The following is a 24,346-nucleotide window of genomic DNA, read 5'->3' on the forward strand; positions in this document are numbered from 1 at the left end:
ACAGGTGGTGATAGGGGGTGATTGATGGGTAATTAGTGGGTGTTTAGAGGAGAGAATAGATGTAAACAATGGATTTGGGAGGTGATCTGATGTCGGATCTGCGGGCGATCTATTGGTGTGGGTGGGTGATCAGATTGCCCGCAAGGGGCAGGTTAGGGGCTGATTGATGGGTGGCAGTGACAGGGGGTGATTGATGGGTGGCAGTGACAGGGGGTGATTGATGGGTGATTGACAGGTAATCAGTGGGTTATTACAGGGGAGAACAGATGTAAATATTGCACGGGCGAATTGATAAGGGGGGGGGTCTGAGGGCAATCTGAGCGTGTGGGCAGGTGATTGGGTGCCCGCAAGGGGCAGATTAGGGTCTAATCTGATGGGTAACAGTGACAGGTGGTGATAGGGGGTGATTGATGGGTAATTAGTGGGTGTTTAGAGGAGAGAATAGATGTAAACAATGGATTTGGGAGGTGATCTGATGTCGGATCTGCGGGCGATCTATTGGTGTGGGGGGGTGATCAGATTGCCCGCAAGGGGCAGATCAGGGGCTGATTGATGGGTGGCAGTGACAGGGGGTGATTGACGGGTGATTGACAGGTGATTGACAGGTGATTGACAGGTGATTGACAGGTGATCAGGGGGGATAGATGCATACAGTACACGGGGGGGGGGGGGGTCTGGGGGGGGTCTGGGGAGAATCTGAGGGGTGGGGGGGTGATCAGGAGGGAGTAGGGGGCAGATTAGGGACTTAAAAAAAAAATAGCGTTGACAGATAGTGACAGGGAGTGATTGATGGGTGATTAGGAGGGTGACTGGGTGCAAACAGTGGTCTGGGGGGTGGGCAGGGGGGGGTCTGAGGGGTGCTGTGGGCGATCAGGGGGCAGGGGGGGGGGAAATCAGTGTGCTTGGGTGCAGACTAGGGTGGCTGCAGCCTGCCCTGGTGGTCCCTCGGACACTGGGACCACCAGGGCAGGAGGCAGCCAGTATAATAGGCTTTGTATACATTACAAAGCCTATTATACACTGTTGCAGCGGCGATCCGGATGCCAGTAACCCGCCGGCGCTTCCGAACGGCCGGCGGGTTACGGCGAACGGGGGGCGGAGCCAGTCCCCGGCGGCTGATCGCGTCACGAATGACGCGATCGCCGCATAGCCACTCCCGCAGCCGCCCCCGCCGATGGGCGTATTGCGGTCGTTTGGGCCCAGACTTTGCCGCCGCCCATCGGCTGGGGGCGGTCGTTATGTGGTTAAAGTGAACCTTCAACTGAAGTGAGAGTAATATGGAGGCTGCCATATGTATTTGCTTTTAAGCAATACCAGTTACCTGGCTGCCCTGCTGCTGATCCTCTGCCTTTAATACTTTTACCTACTATAGACAAGCATGCAGCAGATCAGGTGTTTTCTGACAAGATTAGCTGCATGCTTGTTTCTGGTGTTTTTCAGACACTACTGCAGCCAAATAGACCAGCAGGGCTGCCAGGCAACTGGTATTGTTTAAAAGGAAATAAATATGGCAACCTCCATATACCGCTTTCTTTAGTTGTCCTTTAAAGAGAACCCGAGGTGGGATTTAATTATGTTACTGGGGCACAGAGGCTGGTTGTGCACACTAAGACCAGCCTCCATTGCCCCATGGTGTGCCTCCATGTCCCCCCTGCGCGCCGCTATAGCCCCCGCAGTGCTGGCGACATGCAGCGTGTCGCCAGCACAATGTTTACCTAAGCGATGTCAGTCAGCGCCGCTCCCCTGCCTCCTCCGCATCGGCGCTACCTGCCCGTGTCCCTTCCCTCCCGCTGATAGGAGGGGACATGGAGGCACACCAGGGGGCAACGGAGGCTGGTCTTAGTGTGCACAACCAGCCTCTGACTGTGCCCCAGTAACATAATTAAATCCCACCTCGGGTTCTCTTTAAAGGGATACTGTAGGGGGGGTCGGGGGAAAATGAGTTGAACTTACCCGGGGCTTCTAATGGTCCCCCGCAGACATCCCGTGCCCGCGCAGCCACTCACCGATGCTCCGGCCCGCCTCTGGTTCACTTCTGGAATTTCAGACTTTAAAGTCTGAAAACCACTGTGTCTGCGTTGCCGTGTCCTCGCTACCGCTGATGTCACCAGGAGTGTATATCACAAGCCCAGTATGGTCTGTGCCTGCGCAGTAGGCTCCTGGTGACATCAGCGGGAGCGAGGACACGGCAATGCAGGCGCAGTGGTTTTCAGACTTTAAAGTCTGAAATTCCAGAAGTGAACCGGAGGCGGGGCCGGAGCATCGGTGAGTGGCTGCGCGGGCACAGGACTTCTGCGGGGGACCATTATATGCCCCGGGTAAGTTCAACTCATTTTCCCCCGACCCCCCTACAGTATCCCTTTAAGTACTGAACTTCAGTCAAAGGGTGGTAAATCAGTACACTATGTACAAAATGTACAAGCTGCCGATCTGGAAGTGTGACAAATACATGCAAGTATTGCTGCAGGTCATTATTCAGGCAGTCAAGCAGATGTAAATGTTTCAGAATGAAATACTGTAATTAAAAAATACCTATTTATCAGCCTGCCTTTGAGAATGAAATCATTTCTGTGGCTGCTGCACCTTGTGACCGTCATCACACGTCCAGAGACAGATTACACCGTCCTAAGACGTTAATGCCAATCCTCTGCACAGCTCGCTGCAGCCGGACTTTCTGCTGTGCGTCTGCGGCTTGGCCTGAGTTACAGTCACCATGCATGCCTAGGCAAGTACAGCACAGGGCAGCTATAGTAACAAGCAGTATGGAAAGTCTCTTCAGAAATCTGGACATCCATGCACTGCACTATATGCAGCTTAAAGGATAAGCATGCTTACGCACATGAACACTGTCATTTGTGTTCCTCTCAAAGTGACTCAAGAAACTACACTGGACCAGTTATTCAGAATGTCCAAATACAGAGATCTGGACAGCGCCGCCTAGTGGCCCCCAATCTGCACTGGTAGCTGTAAATAAGAGTGATGTCATCTCATGTCTACCCAAAGAAGTTGAAGTTTGTTAGGCATCGTACACACACCCGACTTAGGTTGGCTGAGGCGGCCGACAACGACCGCCTCAGCTGATAATCAGGCGCAACCGGCAACCTCTAACCCACGAGTGATTTGCTGGGCGGATATACTTACCTCCAGCAACCTTGATCCCATTGTTTATGCCTCTCCTCCTCCGACCACTGTGTGATGTCACGCACGCGCCGCTCATAGTGCACCCCCCCCGCATAGCAACACAGCGCGTCAGCTACACAGCTGACATGCGTCTGTGCAATCCGGCCCAGCGATGTCACCCAAGGGGATCAGGTCCTGATAAGTGATGGGTGACATCTGTCAAAGGTGTGTACGCATCTTTAGCCAGGGGAGGAGCTCCTGCTAATCATGATGGGCCTTCCAACATCGCAGCCAAAGCCAGCCCCCTGCCGCTAGAAGCCCCATCTCATGTCTACCTCCTAGCTTTGGTAGGAAAGGAGATATTACTCTTGGTTTTAACCACCAGCATGGATTGGAGGAAGAACTGGGGCACAGTACAGGTAGGTCCCGATCACAAACACACAACTTAGTAACGGCCCGCCCATACAAATGGTTTCCTGGGAATGAGAAAAACAAAACACAAACATTTTTTTTTTTTGCAAAAGAGGTAATTTTTGAGAATATTAACTAAAGTCAAAGAAAAGAACTTTATTTTTAAATGGTTGGGGGATATTGGGGGGGGGGGGAGATTTAAACCGTTAAAGATGTCTTTTGAGAAAAATGAGTGAAAGGGGTGTGATAAGTGACAGGAGGGGTGTGGCCACTGGTGGGTAGAATCATGTCCAGGGTGGGTATACTAGGAGCTGATCACATGGCTTTCAGTCCCATGATACTGTAATCAAGTCAGAATTTTTTTAAAACTATCTCCTTCCTCCAGGGCCCATTCTACACATTCTCCTCCACCGCCTTCCTTAATATTTTTCCGCTATTAACTTTAGTTTTCTATATTGAAAATACAATTATAATAGCAAAAGTAGGCTTTATATTATCATAGAAAGTGTTATCTGTCCTTTAGAGAACAAGATACAGTATAGGTTGGCATGGTGGACTACAAAACCAAGGTGCTATTATCAGATAACATTGCAAACCTCGCAATACCTAAAACATAACAACAAGATGAGGTACCTTTTATGCAGAATGTCCAGGGTTTAAAGAGTGGGATCTGCTGCAGATATCCCCCTTCTTAACCTCCTTGGCGGTAACCCCGTGTGTGACACGGGGTAAGCCGCCGGAGGGTGCCGCTCAGGCCCTGCTGGGCCGATTTACATAAAAAAATTTTCAAACACGCAGCTAGCACTTTGCTAGCTATGTGTTTGGTCTGATCGCCGCTACCTGCCGCGATACAGCCCCCCCCCCCCCATACCCCTTGCGCAGGCTGGCCAATCGGCGCCAGGCTGCGCTATGTGGTGGATCGGGATTCCCTGTGACGTCATGACGTCGATGACGTCACTCCGATCATTGCCATGGCGACGGGGGAAGCCCTCAAGGAAATCCCGTTCAGAACGGGATTTCCTTATGGGCAAGCGGCGCCGGCGGCGATCGGACGCTACGGGGGGACGCCGCAGGGAGGAGGGAAGCATGTAGCTAGCGCTAGGCTAGCTACATGCTAAAAAAAAAAAATAGTGAAAAAAACCCTCCCGCGGCCGTGCAGCCGCGGGAGTCATACCGCCAGGGGGGTTAAAGCAGCAGCTATACTTTCCCAGAAAAAAACCCACATACATAAGGACTGTATTTTTTGGACTAGAAGACTCACTTTTTCTGCCCCAAAAGTGGGAGAAAAAACTCACTCTGTCTTATAGTCCAAATGCAGGGAGTTCCTGACTTGTGAACACCTACCAATACAAACCTCCAACCTGCTGTAATGTCGGGGACTCTCTGTACTGTGCTCATGCAGAGGGGGACACAGGGGAACAAATGGAGGACACGGGAACACAAGGACGACAGAGGCCGAAACATGGGGGACACAGGGAGACACATGAGGTACGAAGGGGGCATAATCCACAAGATGCCCCTTCACCATGGATGCACCAGGTTTAGTATATATATTGTTTTCACCTGGTTTTTGTCCTCTAAACTTGGGTGCGTCTTATGGTCCGAAAAAGGTAGATAAATAATTGTTCTACTTACTTATGTATTCTGCTGTCCACATTTTGTTTTCAATTAATTTTATATAGTGAATTTTATGTACTGCCTCCTCTAACTAAAGCCAATCATGATTCATTTTGGCCCTTAGGGCTGGTTCCCACTGCATTGATTTGAAGAGCTCTTGCTAATGCAATGCTATGGGGGATTTTTAGCATTACATTAGTAAGAGCTTTTAAAATCACAAGTGCTTAGAAAAAGCACCAGCCCCTACTCTTTTTTTCCTCCTGCCTGAAATGGTGTTTGGTTCGCCTGCCCTCCTCCCCACTGAGCTCTGTATTAGAAAGTGCACTGACATATCCAGCTTGCTTTGTACACACATGTATTCAGCAGCTTTTGCAGAGGGGTGAGGTGTATTTGCCTTCTCAGTCTCGTGTCACACTGAACTGCCCTCAGCCAATCAGTGAGGAGCAGGAATGTGGGAGGGGAGATAACAAGATTCCCTCTCCCCAGCAAAGTACCAGAATAGAGCCAGGCTGACTGAGATCAGATTAATTACAGCAGACACATTTATGATTATATTGGAATGCTTACTGCATGTTGACTACATAATAACACAGAGTAGTGGGTACATTTGGGAATTTGGTTTTATGGCTGACAATCCTGCTTTAATAGAATTCCATTCCCTGTCCCTCCAGCCACAAGAGGTCACTGTTGGGCGAAGGAATGCTCTTTCTGAATAACTGAATGCCCCAAGAGTGACATTAATTGGTCCAAGAGGGCAGAGGCCACCTTATTTATTTTTGAGACATTTTTACGAAACTCTCAAGAAAAGAGAAGGGGGGAGGAGAGAGTGACTTTGGCCATCAGCTGTCGGTGACAGTATTCTGGAGCGGATTGGTATGAAATGAACTAGCCCCCCGGTTCCCAGCCTCCATTGACTACCCCTTACTTTTCATTCCTGAGCTCAATGCCTGGTGTTATCAGTAAGCAGTCTGTGTTTTGGATTTTCCAAATCGGCTCAGACAGAGAAATTAGTAGTACAAAAATAGCGTGTACGAAGGCGGCCCATTCATGAGGATTTTCCGCTTTTTAGACGTTCCACCGAGACGGAACAAAGAACAACAGTCTTGTTTCATAATGCCGCCAAAGGAATTCTGTAATCTCCTAACCTGACAGAAAGTTTCTGTGTAACACTACATAAAGAACAGTAACATGTAAATATGTCTCTTCCAATTAGGCTCACATACCTTATAGAGCGGTTTGGCCCCTCTTTTTTCTCTATCCCCCCTCCTGTATATTACATAAATTAAAAGCAGTCAGCCGTGAAGAGAACAATTATAGGCCTTTAGTAGGGTGGGTAAGTTACTGGTGCGCGCTGAATCCTTTAAAGTACGGCCAACTTTTTTTTTTTCTTCTGAAATTCACAGACTAAACCTTGCACAAAACCGAATTGTCAGAAAAATCAAGATTTCCTGAATTAATTAATAAGGCAGCGGAATCAATTTACAGCCGACAAAAGTGTGAAATTAAAGGGTTATTTTTAATAAGTCTGTTAATCCGCTGCAGTTTGGACTAGACGCTGTGGAGTCTGCCTCAGACGGAGCAGCTGCAGCGCTGAATTTTGTTCAGATTGTGGCACCTTTGTTGCGAGCTAGAATGCGGTGTTTGATCATTCGTACCTGGTCGGGGATTTTGGTGGCGGAGGCCGTTGTCTTGCTCTTACTCTACCCGCCGCTGCAAGGAGATGCTGCGCCTCACATGAGGTACTCTCACGCGGGTCTGTGTCCCAACGACATGAACCCAAACCTCTGGGTGGATGCGCAGAGTACCTGCCAACGTGAGTGCGATGCTGACCAGGTAGGTGCAACTCCACTGCTGACCTGTGCAATATTTTAGCTATTTTGGGGAATTCCTTGGTGAATTTTAAAGGGAATCTGAAGGGAATCTGAAGTGAGAGGGATATGGAGACTGACATTTATTTCATTTTAAACAACACCAGTTACCTGGCTATCCTGCTGATTCTCTTCCTCGAATACTCTTGAGGTGGCCATACACTTGTCAAGATAGATCCCTCTCCAATCATTATCTGATCTGAGAGAGGATGTATCTGCTGGATTGCCTCCCTCCCCCCGTGTGCTTGCCAGCTCTTGGCCCCCCCGCACAGTTCTCACCTCTCAGCTGCATGCTCCCAGTCTCTGCTCCCTACCAGACGCTGCACCGTCTTCACCTCCGTGTCCCCGGTTGCACGTGGGATGTAATGCGGGAGACAATAGAAGCAGTGACTGGGCCGTGCAGCGGACAGGTGAGAGTACTTTCGCCGGTCAGAGCGATCTAATCTACCGTATATCAATGGGATAAATCAATAAGTGTGTGGCCTGCTTTAGCCATAGACCATGAAGATCAGATGTTTCTGACTGAAGTGGGACTAGACGAGCCATGTATTTGTTTCCTGGTGTGTGATTCAGACACTACTGATTCCAGAAAGATCAGCAGGACTGCCAAGCAACTAGTATACAAGGAAATACATATGCCAGCCTCTCATTTCAGGTTTTCTTTAACCACTTTACCCCCAGCGGTATGGATATCTCCGTCCCTTTTACCATCCGTTCACCCCCAGGGACGGAGATATCCGTACCTCCCGCGCTCCCGCCGCTGCCCGCGCTCCCGTTTGTGGCGCCGCCCGCTCGCCCGGAGATCAATGAATGGGAAAAACCATTCCCGCTCGTTGATCTAAGCCCCCGCAATGATCAGCTGCTTCTATGAGAAGCAGCGATCATTGTGAGAAAAAAAAAAACAGTTTCCCAGCATTCTAACACTTCCTGCAAGCGTACTTCCTGTACACTTGCAGGTCGCATAAACAAAAAGTTACTGTGGCCATCTTGTGGCCAAATAGTAAAACTACACCCTAAAGCATTGTTCATACACAAATACAATAGTTTTACACTAAAAAATTAACTCATTACCTCCCACACTCCCCAATTTTTTTTTGTAATAAAAAAAAATTAAAAAAATGTACAATAAAAAAATACATAAATACTTTAGGGACTGAACTTTTTAAATATTTATGTCAGGAGGGTATAACACTGTTACTTTATAAACTATGGGCCTGTAATTAGGGATGGACGCAAAACTGAAAAAAATGCACCTTTATTTCCAAATAAAATATTGTCGCCAAACACTGTGATAGGGACATAATTTAAACGGTTTTATAACCGGGACATATGGGCAAATACATTTCATGTGTTTTAATTACAGTAGCATGCATTATTTAAAAACTATAATGGCTGAAAACTGAAAAATAATGATTTTTACCCACATTTTTTCCTTTTTTCCCATTAAAACACATTTAGAATAAAATAATTCTTGGCATAATGTCCCACCTAAAGAAAACCTAATTGGTGGCGGAAAAAACAAGATATGGTTCATTTCATTGCAATAAGTAATGATAAAGTTATAGACGAATGAATGGAAGGAGCGCTGAAAGGTGAAAATTGCTCTGGTGCTCAAGGGGTAAAACCCCTCAGCGGTGAAGTGGTTAAACTAAGCTTGAGCCAAGATGATGAATGTGGATATTTTACCGGGTGTCCCCCTACTGAAAAGGGAAAACTCTTGACTGACTTTAACCTTTTGTTGGCCAGTCACAGGATGAGTCTGTGTATGGCCAGTCACAGGATGAGTCCATGTTTGGCCAGTCACAGGATGAGTTCGTATTTGGCCACTGGATGGGTCCGTGTTTGTCCAGTCACAGGATGGGTCCATGTTTGGCCAATCATAAGTTGAATCCGTGTTTGGCCAGTCACAGGATGAGTTTGTGTTTGGTCAGTCACAGGATGGGTCCATATTTGGCCAGTCACAGGAAGAGTCCGTATTTGGCCAGTTGCAGGATGGGTCCGTATTCGGCCAGTCACAGGATGAGTCCGTATTTGGCTAGTCACAGGATGGGGCAGTGTTTGTCCAGTCACAGAATGGGTGAGTGTTTGGCCAGTCACAGGATGGGTCCTTGTTTGGCCAGTCACAGGATGAGTCCATTTTTCACCAGTCACAGGATGGGTCCCGCGTTTGGCCAGTCACAGGATGGGTCCTTGTTTGGTCAGTCACAGGATAGGTCCATGTTTGGCCAGTCATAGGATGGGTCCTTGTTTGGCCAGTCACAGGATGGGTGCAGTTTTGCTGTAGGCAAATAGAAATTTCACAGTTCATGGGGGTGAGAGATCACAAAAGATAGACCACTAGCATGCAAGGGGCTCGAGATTAGTAACTTTTCTGCTATACGCTACAGAGATAATTCATCCATAGCCACTAGGGTTACACACAGGTAATAATGGGAAATAATCTAACGGCTACTAGAAATATACAGCTGTATGCAAATACAGTATTTGGACACCATAAGCCAAGTTACATACGGTTAATGAAAGATATTGAACAACTACTGCAGAAAACATTGTGTAATATGAGACATATTTACAATGGTTATTGAACTTTCTTTTTTTCATGAAAACAGAGGAACAAATCAAATAGTAATTTTTGGAATGTGAAAAAGTTTGGACACGAATTGTCCAAGGGTGAATCCTTTCTCTGAAACTTCCTCAACTCTAATTACCGCAGTCTCATAGTTCACCTGTTGGCAACTGAAGAGCTTCATCAATCCTAACAGGTTCTTGCCAAGTAACCGAGTGAAGGTCTCATAATGCAGTGATTGATACAAAACAAAAAAAAAAGCAATAGAAGAAACCCAAAGGCTCACAACTGCAGGCAAGGAGAATTGTGGGACTAAGTCACTTTTTGGATAACCAGAAAGGCAAACAACCTGCAAAGATGTTAAAGAGTACCTACATTATAAATTACAGTTTGCTTTAAACCCAATTGCCAAGATACATTAAATCCCACATAATAAAATATAATTTTCTCACCCCCAGGGTATACATTCCACATATGGTCTTGAAATCCCCACCCCTTGTCTGAAATCTGGCCCTAGCAATTTTTTTCTTTCCTAGCCATGGAGGCAAACGATTCTGGGGGATTGATGTCATGACTTCCCCCTCTTCCACGCCCACTGTGAAAAGAGGCGAAATCTGATCCAGGCAGGGAGGCAGGCAGACATCTGGGATAAGAATTATAGCATGCTGTCTCAGATTTCTTATCTTTATAATCACTCTGCTCTGTTTTTCACTTCTTTCCCAAGTGCTGCTGTACCAAAACAAGCCTGACTCTTATGTCATCAACCAAGCCCATAATCTGTACAGAGCATGCGCAGGATTTCACAGGCACATTTGCATGAAGGGGAGGGCACAATGCTGGAGAGGAGGATAAAAAGCTGAGGGTGTACTTGCAAGGCATCAGCATAAGGAGAAAGATGGAGGCAGTGGCGTACCTAGGGCATTTGACACCCGGTGCTAGGTATTGAAAGACACCCCCCACCCACGGTACACCACCTGCCGCGGCGAAAAATGGGCGTGGCTATGACCGGATGGGGTGGAGCTAATTTAAAAGTGCACCCAAGTTTTAGTCAACCTTTCTCCAGAAAATTCACATTATTGCGCAGCTTTTCTCCAGAAAATACACAAAATGTCAGAAGCTTTCAACATAAAATACACGTAATGCGAGAACATTTCACCAGACATTACACGTTATGTGAGCAGATTTCCAGGGCTGTGGAGTCGGTCCAAAAATCCACCGACTCCGATTCCGACTCCTCAGTTTAGGATTCCTCCGACTCCGACTCCTCGACTCCTACTCCTCTAATTTGCATATTACAATTTTGTTGATTAAAAGTATGAAACATGAAATTCGTCTCTTAACTGCCAACGCTTAGGAATTGAAGTGAACTGAAGTGAGAAGGATATGTAGACTACTATATTTATTCCCTTTAGACTAAAACTATACCTTGGTAAGAGTACTTGTAAAAGGTACAAAACGTAACAACGAACATCTATCAGGCCCTAGGCAATGTAAGTGTGGGTACATGTAAGAGTGATGTGCAGGTACTCTGCAGGGGAATGAGGAGATTGTAAACAGACAACACCTCTGTGTTCAATGTGCACAGCATTCTCAGTGGATTCCCTGCATCTCTGTGGGGAGTGCCTATGTAGAGTATTATACTATTGTGTAACAAAGTAAACCTGAGACAGATGAAATTAAAGTTTTATACATACCTGGGGCTTCCTCCAGCCGCCTTCAGGATAATCAGTCCCTCGTTGTCCTCCTCCACCACCTGGATCTTCTGCTATGAGTCCAGGTACTTGAGCCAGTCGGGCGTAGTGTGCATGCACACACTCCACCGCCAGGAGCATACTACACCTGTGCAGCACTATTGCGCAGGTGCAGAATGTTCCTGGCTGTGGGAGCGGCATGCGGCCAGACAGCGCTGACTGGCTGAATTACCAGGACTCATAGCAAAAGATCTGGGTGGTGGAGGACAGCGAGGGACTGATTAGCCTGAAGGGGGCTGGAGGAAGCCCCAGGTATGTATAAAACTTTACTTTTCATCCGTCTCAGTTACCCTTTAATTTGTAGTCACCAAACCAAATTTTAACAACATATCAAATTATTTGATTTCATCAGCAAAGGGAGTGCATACATTTGCATAAATCAGCATCAGTGCAGAATTATTTCCATCTCATTGACCTTCTCTATTAGTGACACAGCTACACATCAGGCTTAATTCTTACAGCATAGCTGTTATTTAGTATATATGAGATTCCTGTGTACACATCATATATACAGTCACAATCAGATATGTATATCTGACCTTAAAAATACGGGGACTGCTTTATTGAAGCAGCACAAGTAACTCTTTTTGATTGGTTTATTTCATTTTTGTGGACTAAGCACAGCTATTACTGTATATACTGTATACATTATTTTTAATGACTATTATCTGAGAAATAGAACATTTTATCATATTTTTATTTTAATTACAGTTACAAATTCATTAGGAGTCGGAGTCGGTGCATTTTTTCCCGACTCCGACTCCGACTCCAGGCACCCAAAATTGCCCGACTCCACGACTCCGACTCCACAGCCCTGCAGATTTCACAAGAAAATACATTCAATCATGTCGGCAGATTTGACCAGAAAAAAATCATTCAATCTTGCGGTAGATTTGACCAGAACATACACAATGTCAGCACCAGATTTCACCACAAAATACACAATATCGGTAGTTAAACTGACCACAAAATACACAATGACGGTAGTTAAACTGACCACAAAATACACAATGACGGTAGTTAAATTGACCACAAAATACACAATGTCGGTAGCAGATCTGACCACAAAATACACAATATCGGTAGCAGATTTGAGTGTTGGCAAGCTGATAGCCTGGTGGGTAGGTGGTGAAGGGTGAGCAGCCTGATTGCCTAGTGGGTAGGTGGGCAGCCTGCTGGGTAGAAGTGGTGGGTAGAAGGGCAGCAGTGGTGGGTAGGTGGGCAGCCTGCTGGGTAGGTGGGCAGCCTGGTGGGTAGGTGGGCAGCAGTGGTGGGTAGGTGGGTAGCATGGTGGGTAGGTGGGTAGCCTGGTGGGTAGGGGGGCAGCAGTGGTGGGTAGGTGGCCAGCCTGCTGGGTAGCCTGGTGGGTAGGTGGACAGCCTGCTGGGTAGCAGTGGTGGGTAGGTGGGCAGCAGTGGTGGGTAGGTGGGCAGCCTGCTGGGTAGCCTGGTGGGTAGGTGGGCAGCCTGCTGGGTAGCCTGGTGGGTAGGTGGGCAGCCTGCTGGGTAGCCTGGTGGGTAGGTGGGCAGCAGTGGTGCGTAGGTGGGCAGCAGTGGTGCGTAGGTGGGTAGCAGTGGTGGGTAGGTGGGCAGCAGTGGTGGGTAGCCTGGTGGGTAGGTGGGCAGCCTGCTGGGTAGGTGGGCAGCAGTGGTTGGTAGCAGTGGTGGGTAGGTGGGCAGCAGTGGTGGATAGGTGGGCAGCAGTGGTGGGTAGGTGGGCAGCAGCGGTGGGTAGGTGGGCAGCAGTGGTGGGTAGGTGGGCAGCAGTGGTGGGTAGGTGGGCAGCAGTGGTGGGTAGCCTGGTGGGTAGGTGGGCAGCAGTGGTGTGTAGGTGGGCAGCAGCGGTGGGTAGGTGGGCAGCAGTGGTGGGTAGGTGGGCAGCAGCGGTGGGTAGGTGGGCAGCAGCGGTGGGTAGGTGGGCAGCAGTGGTGGGTAGCCTGCTGGGTAGGTGGGCAGCAGTGGTGGGTAGGTGGGCAGCAGCGGTGGGTAGGTGGGCAGCAGCGGTGGGTAGGTGGGCAGCAGCGGTGGGTAGGTGGGCAGCAGCGGTGGGTAGGTGGGCAGCAGTGGTGGGTAGGTGGGCAGCAGTGGTGGGTAGCCTGCTGGGTAGCCTGGTGGGTAGGTGGGCAGCAGTGGTGGGTAGGTGGGCAGCAGCGGTGGGTAGGTGGGCAGCAGTGGTGGATAGGTGGGCAGCAGTGGTGGGTAGCCTGCTGGGTAGGTGGGCAGCAGTGGTGGATAGGTGGGCAGCAGTGGTGGGTAGGTGGGCAGCAGCGGTGGATAGGTGGGCAGCAGCGGTGGGTAGCCTGCTGGGTAGCCTGGTGGGTAGGTGGGCAGCAGTGGTGGGTAGGTGGGCAGCAGCGGTGGGTAGGTGGGCAGCAGTGGTGGGTAGGTGGGCAGCAGTGGTGGGTGGCCGGGCCGGTGCACCTGTAAAAGAAAAAAAAAACATTCACTTACCTGCAGATGAAACCTCTCTTCCGAATCCCAGGCAGCCTCTCTCTCCACAGCTCCTCTTGAAATGTCCCGCGCTGTCTCCTGCTGCGTCATCAGTGCAGGGCTACGGGAAGATGGCCGCCGAAGCCCGCACTGGAGACAAAAATAGACGGCAAGATGGCGTCGGCGGCCATCTTGCCGTCTATTTTTGTCTCCAGTGCGGGCGTCGGCGGCCATCTTCCTGTAGCCCTGCTCGGGGTTGCCGTTGCCGGCGCCCGTGGAGGGGAAGCGCCGAAGGAGGGGACCCAGGTGAGGGAGATGTGGGGGGGTATTTCCCCCCTCCCCGCCGACGCTGCCACCCCTCCTTCAGCGCTGCTTCCCCTCCTGTGTCATCAAGGCTTCTGGGGAGGCCTTGATGACACCCCCCCTGGAGCTGACACCCGGAGCGGAGCGCTCCTGGCCGCCCCATGGTAGGGACGCCACTGGATGGAGGTGCTACTACAGATATAAATGTGTGTCTGTTCTAGGACACTTCGATGTACCAGATGGAAACTTTTTATGTTTATCTAACTATACACAGTGCATAGACTACATACATGTATTGCCATTCAAGTTTTTTTTTAATTGGAGGTGGGCTTTAAAGGGACACCGAGCAGTGCAGAAACTATGGAAAGATGCATATCATTTTGAAGCTCTCTTTCTCCTCTTTGCAACAATATATAAACCGCCGCCCTACGCCTTTTAGTTTTTGCTATTTTCGCGATCAAAAGTGTGACCGCATCAATTTAGCGAAAACTAAAAGGCGTAGGGCGGCGGTTTATATATCGTTGCAAAGAGGAGAAAGAGAGCTTCAAAATGATATGCATCTTTCCATAGTTTCTGCACTTTTTGGAGTTCAGCATTTTATTACACAGGATGACACTTCCCCAGTGTTGGCAACTCCATTCAACACAATGCAATGAAATATAAGGAACCCAGGGGGATATAATTACAAACATCATGCTGGTAGGTGTGAGGATGTAATTAATTAGTTGTGGGTATGCTTAAAGGCATACCCACAGACACTGCTCGGAGTCCCTTTAAGCCAACACATGAGTGGTGGTGTACCTAGTGTTGGACTGGGACAAGCCTGTTTCTTGGGCCGTGCGGGGCGTGCCGCCACCCGCGGCGCTGTTGGGAGAGGGGCGCTGTAATGGAGGGGGGAGCCGGAGCTGCGGGGAGGGCAGCCCGACCTCTCCCTTCCTCTCCTCTCCCGGGCCGCCCTCCTGCTCCCCCCTCAGATGCAGAGTAATGCACAGGGAGCGCTGTATACAACATACCTCCCTGCATTCCAAGCGCTGCTCTCTCGCCGCCGGTCTCTTCCTCTCTGTCGCCTATACGATGATACACACGCTGCTTCCGGCTAAACAGGAAGCAGCGTGTGTATCATCGTATAGGCAGAGAGGAAGAGACTGGCGGCGAGAGAGCAGCGCTTGGAACGCAGGGAGGTATGTTGTATACAGCACTCCCTGCGCATTACTCTGCATCTGAGGGGGGAGCAGGAGGGCGGCCCGGGAGAGGAGAGGAAGGGAAAGGTCGGGCTGCCCTCCCCGCGGCTCCGGCTCCCCCCTCCATTATAGGGGGGCAGCTACCTATCTAACCTATACTGGGGGGCACCTACCTAATCTAACCTACGCTGGGGGGCACCTACCTAATCTAACTTACGCTGGGGGGCAGCTACCTATCTAACCTATACTGGGGGGCACCTACCTAATCTAACCTACACTGGGGGGCACCTACCTATCTAACCTACACTGGGGGGCAGCTACCTATCTAACCTACACTGGGGGGCAGCTACCTACTCTAACCTACACTGGGGGGCAGCTACCTATCTAACCTACACTGGGGGGCAGCTACCTATCTAACCTACACTGGGGGGCAGCTACCTATCTAATCTATACTGGGGGGCACCTACCTAATCTAACCTACACTGGGGGGCAGCTACCAACTAACCTACACTGGGGGGCAGCTACCTATCTAACCTATAGTGGGGGGCAGCTACCTAATCTAACTTACGCTGGGGGGCAGCTACCTATCTAACCTACACTGGGGGGCACCTATCTAATCTAACCTACACTGGGGGGCAGCTACCAACTAACCTACACGGGGGGGCAGCTACCTATCTAACCTACACTGGGGGGCAGCTACCTAATCTAACCTACACTGGGGGGCAGCTACCTAATCTAACCTACACTGGGGGGAAGCTACCTATCTAACCTATACTGGGGGCACGTATCTAACCTGTATTGGGGGCACCTACCTAGCTAGCCTATACAGGTGGCAACTATACTGGCTACCTATATTGCAGGCACCTACCTAAATAACCTATACTGGGAGCACCTACCTATCTAACCTATGCTGGGGGCAACTATTCTGGCTACCTATATTAGAGGCACCCACCTAGCTAACCTGTACTGGGGCACCTACCTATCTAACTTATACCGGGGGCGCCTGCCTATCTAACCTATACTGGGGGCAACTATACTGGCTACCTATACTGGAGGCACCTACCTGGCTAACCTATAGCGGGGGCAACTATACTGGCTCACCTATGCCTGGCTACCTATACTGGGGGGACCTATACTAAGTGCAACTAGACCTGGCTAACCTATACTGCGGGCACCCATACCTTGCTCGGGGGGGGGCACAATTTTTACACCCTCACCCTGGGTACATTTTAACCTAGAAACTGCACTGAACTGGGAGATGGGAAAGCTGGAGAAATCCGCTTGCTGGCCAAACAGCAGTACTCATGTGTTGCTGCTCACAGTGAGGACTTGCTGCAGGTTTATATTGGGAGTGATAACACAGAGTTTTTGCTGCTTGGCCAGCAGGTGGATTTTCTCAGTTTTTCCACCTCCCAGTCCGACACTGGGTGTACCATGCTACAATACTTCTACAAACATGACTTGCATGGAAGAGTCATAGAGAGGAAGCATTACCTGTGACCTCATCACAAAAGTCAATTTCTGAAGTATGGTAAAAAAAGCATCTTCTAGACAAACCAAGGTCATTTTAGAAACAAGTGAGGTCGCACTCACAGTGCCACTTTGCGGAGCGGTGTTATAAAGTCTTATACCGCAGCTTATCGCACTGCAATGTACAAGATACAGAGGCGCCAAAAGAATAAAAGGTAATTAAATGAACTTAAAAACCAACTGGTTAAACAGAGGAGGCAGCGGTGGTCTTACCCCCTCCAAACAGACACAGGCAAGGACTGTGATTCAGACAGTCAACAATTTATTCGGAACTCCAAAAAACAATGCAACGCGTTTCACAGGCCATACATCCCGCTTCCTCAGGCAAAATACAGTAGAAGTCATAGTATCTGTATTATATCAGCGAGCTCGGCGCCTCAGCGAGCTCGGCTATCGCACTGCAATGATAATCCTACGGGCCGTTCACAGTGCAATGTTATTGTCACATTGAAAATGTTGCGTGGTGGTAACTAACTGCTTACATTGTGTTACCTCTAAACGCAGACACGTTGCGACTTTAACGTCGCCTTAAAACGCAACGTCCCACTATGTATATGCCCTGAATTAGCAACAGAGTTATTCACCATCAAAGGTTTGTTTGGCTATGAAAAACAAACACAGCAACTTTTGATGACCAAAAAAAAACAACCAAACAAACGTAGTACCCATTGCAGTTCTCTCCGCACCCGGCTGACATCAGCTTGCCTCGGCATCCTCCTTTTGTGCTGTACAGAGAAGCCCTGCATTGCCCCTGTGCACCACACCCAGCTACTGTTTTATGCCACCCTGCTGAAAAACAATTCTGGAGAGAACACTGGATTGTAAGAATGAGGGTGGATCAGTTGTGTCTTGGCATGAACACTGTAGGAGAGAAATTCTGGATGCCAATGTTAATCACTCAGCCAAGAAGCTAAACAGGGCATAGCTTCAGCAAGACAAGTTACCCTAAATCCTGATCCAGCTACCTGAAGAAAAGCAATCAGAAGATTTTGTAATGGCCCTCAGTTGTTGGAAATACGGGGTAGATCTTCTCACATACAACATAGGTTGAAGAGCCTAAAGGTGCGTACACACGTGACTATAGTCGTTTGAAACGATCGTTCCCCGATCGTTTCAAACGACGATCATTTAAAAAAAAGCAGCCAACGACCATTAAGTCTAACGACGGACGAGCTAGATCGTTAAAAACGAACGATCTAGCTTGGCGGATTTTCCCCAACGACGATCGTTTGCAAAAGTAGTACATCGTTGGAAACGGTCGTTCGTACTAGGTTTGACATGCGCATTTCGCTATTTCTCCATGGAACTTTTCATTTTTATGCGCAGGCGCAATAGTTGCTTTACGTGACGTAACGTTCGTTCTAACGATCTGATCGTTACACACCTTTTAAAACTTACTTTACTTAGGTCGTTCTTTTGTCAATTAAAAGTTTGTTCGTCGTTGACAACGAACGATCGTTGTCGCATGTGTGTACGTAGCTTAAGAATATCTTGGAATTACAACGCATACGCAAGGAAAACTCAGCAAAAATCTCTGCAAGGTGTTTTCAAACTGTAATGCCAAAGGGGTGGTAATAAATACTGCCTCACCTAGTGTGTTTAAAATTTTGCACGTGCCGCAATTGCTAATGGATTTGTACCCATATTTTAGAGGAAACCCGAGATGGAAATAAACTGATGAGATAAACAATTGTATCTATCCTCCTACTCCTAAAATGACTTATTTTAGAATCCTGCTGTTTCAACTAAGAAAATGTTTAAATTTGTATTGTCTCATATGCTGACACAGTCTTTCAGTGTTCCAGAAGCCGTTCTATGCCAGGAAAGTGTTATCAGAGAGGATTATTATAGTCTGATTTAGGGATTGTTCACACTATGAGCGTTTGTGTATTTTTTTAAGCTTGTGCAATGATTCCCTATGAGAGTGTTCACATATGAGCGGTTCAATTACGATCCGCTTCCAAAAATGCTGCCTGTACCATTTTCTGAGCGCATTGGCTCAATGGAAGGTATAGGGAAATCACTAAGCGCTTGAAAAAGCGCTTTTTATAGTGATTTCCCGAGCGCTTTTCAGAATAAATGCATTGTATTCATTCTTTTCCGGGTCAAAGAGTTCACTTCCTGTCTGACATCAGGAAGTGAAAGTCTCAATCATTTATTAAAAGCGCTTAGAAAAGCGCTTGGGGTCCATTCACACTAGAGCGTTTTGCCACGGTTTCGGCAAAATGCTCAAACGCTAGTGCTTTTTAAAAGCGCTAGTGTAATGAAACCCTATGAGCCTGTTCTTACTTGGGCGATTTCCGCTAATCGTCGCAAATCGCCCCAAAGTGCGAAACGCAAACGCGTCGCCTGCACCATTTTCAGGCGATTTCATGATCGCATTTTAGTGCTATAGAAGCGCTAAACGCGATTGCGGCAAAATCGCCGCAGTGGTCAGTGATTTTTCCATGTGAAATCGTGGAAAAATCACTCCTGCAAAAATCGCCGGCGTTATGCGTTTTGTAAGTGTGAATGGGGCCTTACACAAAATCGCCCAACACTCAGAAAACGTCAGGAATCGCTTGAAAAAAATCACGCAGGTAAACGCTACTATCCTGCTTGCGATTTATAATGTGAACATAGCCTTAGTACTGACTCATGAGAAACTGTCACTTGCATACCTAAAAAGAATTCCTTCAGGTAGAAAAAGAAAAAAAGGAACACAACTTAGTTATTTGTATGCTGTACGTACATGTTTATCTCATCATGTCACCTTGGGTATCCTTTAAATGTTGTTACAAAATGTAACTGCACTAACCACCATTTCTGGTAGTGGTTGTTTACTGTTCACTTATTTTTGTTCAATAGTTAAAGAGGACCTGAACTCAGAACTCCTCTCTGCTCTAAAAGATACACAACAGCATAATAACCTTTAAACAAAAAATTCTTTCTTTGTTACACCCGATACAAATCCTAAAATAAATCTGCACTGTTCCTACTTCCTGATTCATGGGAGCAGACATATTGTTTACAGCCTGTGCTTTCAATTGGGCTTATCTGCTTATCTGCCATAGGCAGTCATGTGACACAGGGGAGACTCAAATTACAACTTGTGATTAGACACAAATGAGGGGGAATTAAACAGGCTAAACTCTCTACATACATTAATGGTGCATTTCTCTACTTTTCCTTGTGTCCTGTGCAAGAGTTCAGGTCCACTTTAAAGTGGAATATAACCCTGCATTTCAACTTTGCTCTAAAACATTATTTACAGCATATTATATGCAAAAAGCATTTTTTTTTTACTAGACCAGCATTGGAAGGGTTAAACACAGAGGTTTTAAAGGGAAGGTTCAGGGACTAGCTAAAAAAAATAAAAATCCATTTCCACTTACCTGGGGCTTCCTCCAGCCCGTGGCAGGCAGGAGGTGCCCTCGGCGCCGCTCCGCAGGCTCCCGGTGGTCTCCGGTGGCCGACCCGACCTGGCCAGGCCGGCGGCCAGGTCGGGCCTCTTCTGCGCTCCATGGTGCGTTCCACGCCGGCGCGCTGACGTCATCGGACGTCCTCCGGGCTGTATTGCGCAGGCTCAGTAGTTCTGAGCCTGCGCAGTACAACCCGGAGGACGTCCGATGACGTCAGCGCGCCGGCGTGGAACGCACCATGGAGCGCAGAAGAGGCCCGACCTGGCCGCCGGCCTGGCCAGGTCGGGTCGGCCACCGGAGACCACCGGGAGCCTGCGGAGCGGCGCCGAGGGCACCTCCTGCCTGCCACGGGCTGGAGGAAGCCCCAGGTAAGTGGAAATGGATTTTTATTTTTTTTAGCTAGTCCCTGAACCTTCCCTTTAAGTTCCGTGCAGACGTTCAGATAGTTACATTCTATTTAGTTAGATGTATCTATTGATAAACAGTTACACACTCTTTGGCTGTCCTCCAAGCTCCTTCTCAGTGAGAGAGATGAGTCACAATAAACACTGAAAAGATACATATTTGTAAACAAAAAGTATCTAACTGAAGTTCGGATGCGTCTGCAGAAATCTCTAGGGACTTTAAAGCCCTGTGTAACCCTTCCAATGCTGGTCTAGTAAAAAAAAAATGCTGGTTGCATATAATATACTGTAAATAATGTTTTAGAGCAAAGTTGAAATGCAGGGTTATATTCCGCTTTAAGTAATCATGTATGAAGGGGCTCAACTGGAAATAACGCAACCCCACAGTAAATGTTTAATAAGTGCCCCCATCATAACATAGCTCTCTGGTCAGGCAGTAGGTGATGTGCCTCTTGGCTAATGCTGTTTTACAGAACAAATTTGATCACAATGCTAATTTAGAGTCCTAGTGACTACAGGGAACGTTCCACAGTCTGTTACATGGGACAGACTGACCTTCTCCAAGCAGAGCCCAGGAACCATATGAACAACCAGTAACCACTGTCTGCTGTAGCTATTACTATGCTCATTCATAGTCTCAAGCATTTGCTTACATTAACCAACTACAGTAAAACCTCCGTTTTCCAGAGCTCAGTTAACCAAAAGTCTCAAGCAATCAGAAAAAAAAATTCTGGCTTTGCAGTATGCATAAAGCTGCTTTCGAACTTCTTTATATACTAAGAAACATCTGTTACATTAAGATAAGTCTGTCCTTTGTCCTAATTTGTCTTTAATTAATGTATTTCAACACTAATGCAGAGTTTATATTAAGTATAAAGTGTGGTGTACACAGTAGGACTATATTTTAGTTAGGCCTATCATTAACATTGACTCTCAAGAAACCAGAAACTACACTTATCTGGCATCAGCCAATCCCCGTTTGTGTCGGATAAGGGGGTTTTACTGTAATCTTTAAAGAGAACCAGAGACAAAGCACCCTCATGCATTTCACCATATATATCAATGGGAACATTACAGTAAACGCCTACCCTGCTCTCTGTTTCATTCTTCTCTGCCTGTTATCAGCCCTGATAAGAATCCCCGACTGAGCATTCAGTCTAGCTTTTCCCCGGAATGAATATAGCTGAGTCGGTCTTCTGTGGTGTCTTTTCAAGCCCAAGTCTGCCCCCTTGTGGCTCTGCTTTGCTGCTTTGAGGATACATAGCAGGAAAGCAGAGCCACAAGGGGGCAGGCTTGGGCTTGAAAAGACATCACAGAAGACTGACTCAGCTATAATCATTCCGGGCAAAGCTAGACTGAATGCTCAGTTGGGGATTCTTATCAGGGCTGATAACAGGCAGATTTAGCAGAGAAGAATGAAGCAGAGAGCAGGGTGGGTGTTTACTGTCATGTTCCCATTGATGTATATGGTAAAATACATGAGGGGTGCTTTGTCTCTGGTTCCCTTTAAACTGTTTATGTTTATAATATCCAGACCCAAGCCAGTGTGATTGTATTTTCTATGGTATATGATAGCAGGCATTGAGGTGAAGTGCTTTTCTGAAACTGGATGGAGATGACTTTCAGCGTTTTTCTTCCTGTAGGAATGTGAATCTTACGAGAAGTGTTGCCCTAATGTCTGTGGAACAAAGAGCTGCGTAGCTGCCCGGTATATGGACATGAAAGGAAAGAAAGGCCCATTCGGCATGCCAAAAGAAGCTACCTGTGACTACTTCATGTGCACACAGCAAGGCTCTGAATGTGACATTTGGGATGGGCAACCGATCTGCAAATGCAAAGACAGATGTGAGAAGGAACCTAGTTTCACTTGTGCATCTGATGGACTTACCTACTACAACAAGTGCTTCATGGATGCTGAAGCTTGTACCAAGGGAATCTCGTTAACTGTGGTGACCTGCAAGTACCATCTAACATGGCCCCACACAAGCCCCATGCCTTCAGAGCCAACACCTAACCCAACCATTGCATCCATTGAGACAGCCATCATAAATATCATTCCACCGACTTTAGTCAATAACCCATCTGACCAGACAGTACATGTGGGGGACACAGTCAGCTTTCACTGTGATGTCACTGGTAAGCCAAGACCAGAGATAACGTGGGAGAAAGAAGTGGAGGGGAAAGAAAACGTAGTTATGCGCCCAAATCATGTCGTTGCAAACATAGTGGTCACCAACATAGCCCAACTCGTTATCTACAACACCCAAATACAAGATGCCGGTGTGTACACATGTACAGCCAGAAACACAGGAGGCCTCGTCAAGGTCAACTTCCCCTTGTCTGTCAAGGAACAGCCCCCAAAGGAGAAGTCCAACAACAAAACATTTTTTCCAACAGATGAGTGTTTAAAGCTCCCCGATAGTGAGGATTGTGGAGAAGAACAGACACGATGGTATTTTGATGCCAAGAAAAACAACTGTTTCTGGTTTGTGTATGGGAACTGCAACAGCAACATGAACCACTTCGATACCTATGAGACTTGTATGTTAACATGCATGAATGGACCAGTCAATATCTGTAGTTACCCCACCCACCAGGGCCCTTGCAAGGCTTATGAGCCAAGGTGGGCTTACAACAAGTTTTTGGCCCAGTGCCAGTCTTTCATTTATGGTGGTTGTGGTGGGAATGAAAATAACTTTGAGAGTAAGGAAATGTGTGAGGATATGTGTCCGTTCCCCAAGAATCAAAAGTGCAAAGTGTGCAAGCCTCGGCAGAAACTGGTCACAAGCTTCTGCAAGAGTGACTTTGCTATCTTGGCCCGCATAATTGAGTTGACCGAAGACCAGGATTCAGGACATGCTCTGGTCTCTGTAGAAGACATCCTGAAAGATGACAAAATGGGACTTCGATTTCTTGGGAATCAACCTCTAGAAGTCACCTTGCTCAACATGGATTGGAGTTGTCCATGTCCCAATATAACCTCCGTCAGTGGTCAACTTATTATCATGGGTGATGTTCACAATGGCATGGCTGTACTACAGCCCCACAGCTTTGTTGGCATGTCAAGTGCCCGCCGTGTACGAAAGCTCAGAGAAGTCATTCATAATAAAACATGTGATCTTCTCAAAGAGATTTTAGGCCAGCCATAAGAATCCTTAGCATTAGATTGCATGTACAGAACAAGCATTCCAAAGTCCCAAAACTATTGAGCTCTTTCAAATGCCAATGTTTTGAATGCTTCTCGACATAGGAAGTTTCCAAAGATCCGGGAATGTTGGCAAATTTACTTAAGTGATTTTTTTTCTTATTTACTAATATGTAAAATCTGGTTTAACATTAAGATATTAATCTAGGAAGAGGAATTTCAGTATTCTGTGGGTTGTTAACAAAAAAAAAAAATTTGTTTTCACAGTAGGAGAAAACTACAAATACTGCCACAACTTAAGGTGCCTGTAAGAATCGGAAAAGTAATTTTGGTGTTCCTGGTCAGACCCTTGGTTCCTGGGTATGCTACAAAGAAGAGAGGTTTATCTCTACCCATATTTTTGTGTTAAGCGTGGTACACACATCCAACTTCGATTGGCCAATTTTACCACTTTCATGTAGTACAAGAGCATTCCAACACAATCTGTTCATAGTTTCAAACAGAAGAGAGGAAGGAGATGGGCACAGCAGCTGTGCCCATCTCCTTCCTCTCTTCTGTTTGAAATCGTGGACTACCATTGGAGCAGGGCCGGGCCGAGGCATAGGCTGGAGAGGCTCCAG

General features: G+C 47.5%; 1 protein-coding gene across 1 annotated transcript; it reads left to right on the forward strand.

Moving 5' to 3' along the window:
* Positions 1-6,686: 6,686 nt before the first annotated feature.
* WFIKKN2 (WAP, follistatin/kazal, immunoglobulin, kunitz and netrin domain containing 2) lies at positions 6,687-24,209 on the forward strand. The gene is made up of 2 exons (XM_068264406.1): positions 6,687-6,981; positions 22,225-24,209. Exons 1-2 carry the CDS (start codon positions 6,781-6,783, stop codon positions 23,728-23,730), a joined length of 1,707 nt encoding a protein of 568 aa, XP_068120507.1. The 5' UTR covers positions 6,687-6,780; the 3' UTR covers positions 23,731-24,209.
* The last annotated feature ends 137 nt before the right edge of the window (positions 24,210-24,346 follow it).

This window comes from Hyperolius riggenbachi, chromosome 12 (assembly GCF_040937935.1).
Source record: "Hyperolius riggenbachi isolate aHypRig1 chromosome 12, aHypRig1.pri, whole genome shotgun sequence".
NCBI classification, from domain to species: domain Eukaryota; kingdom Metazoa; phylum Chordata; class Amphibia; order Anura; family Hyperoliidae; genus Hyperolius; species Hyperolius riggenbachi.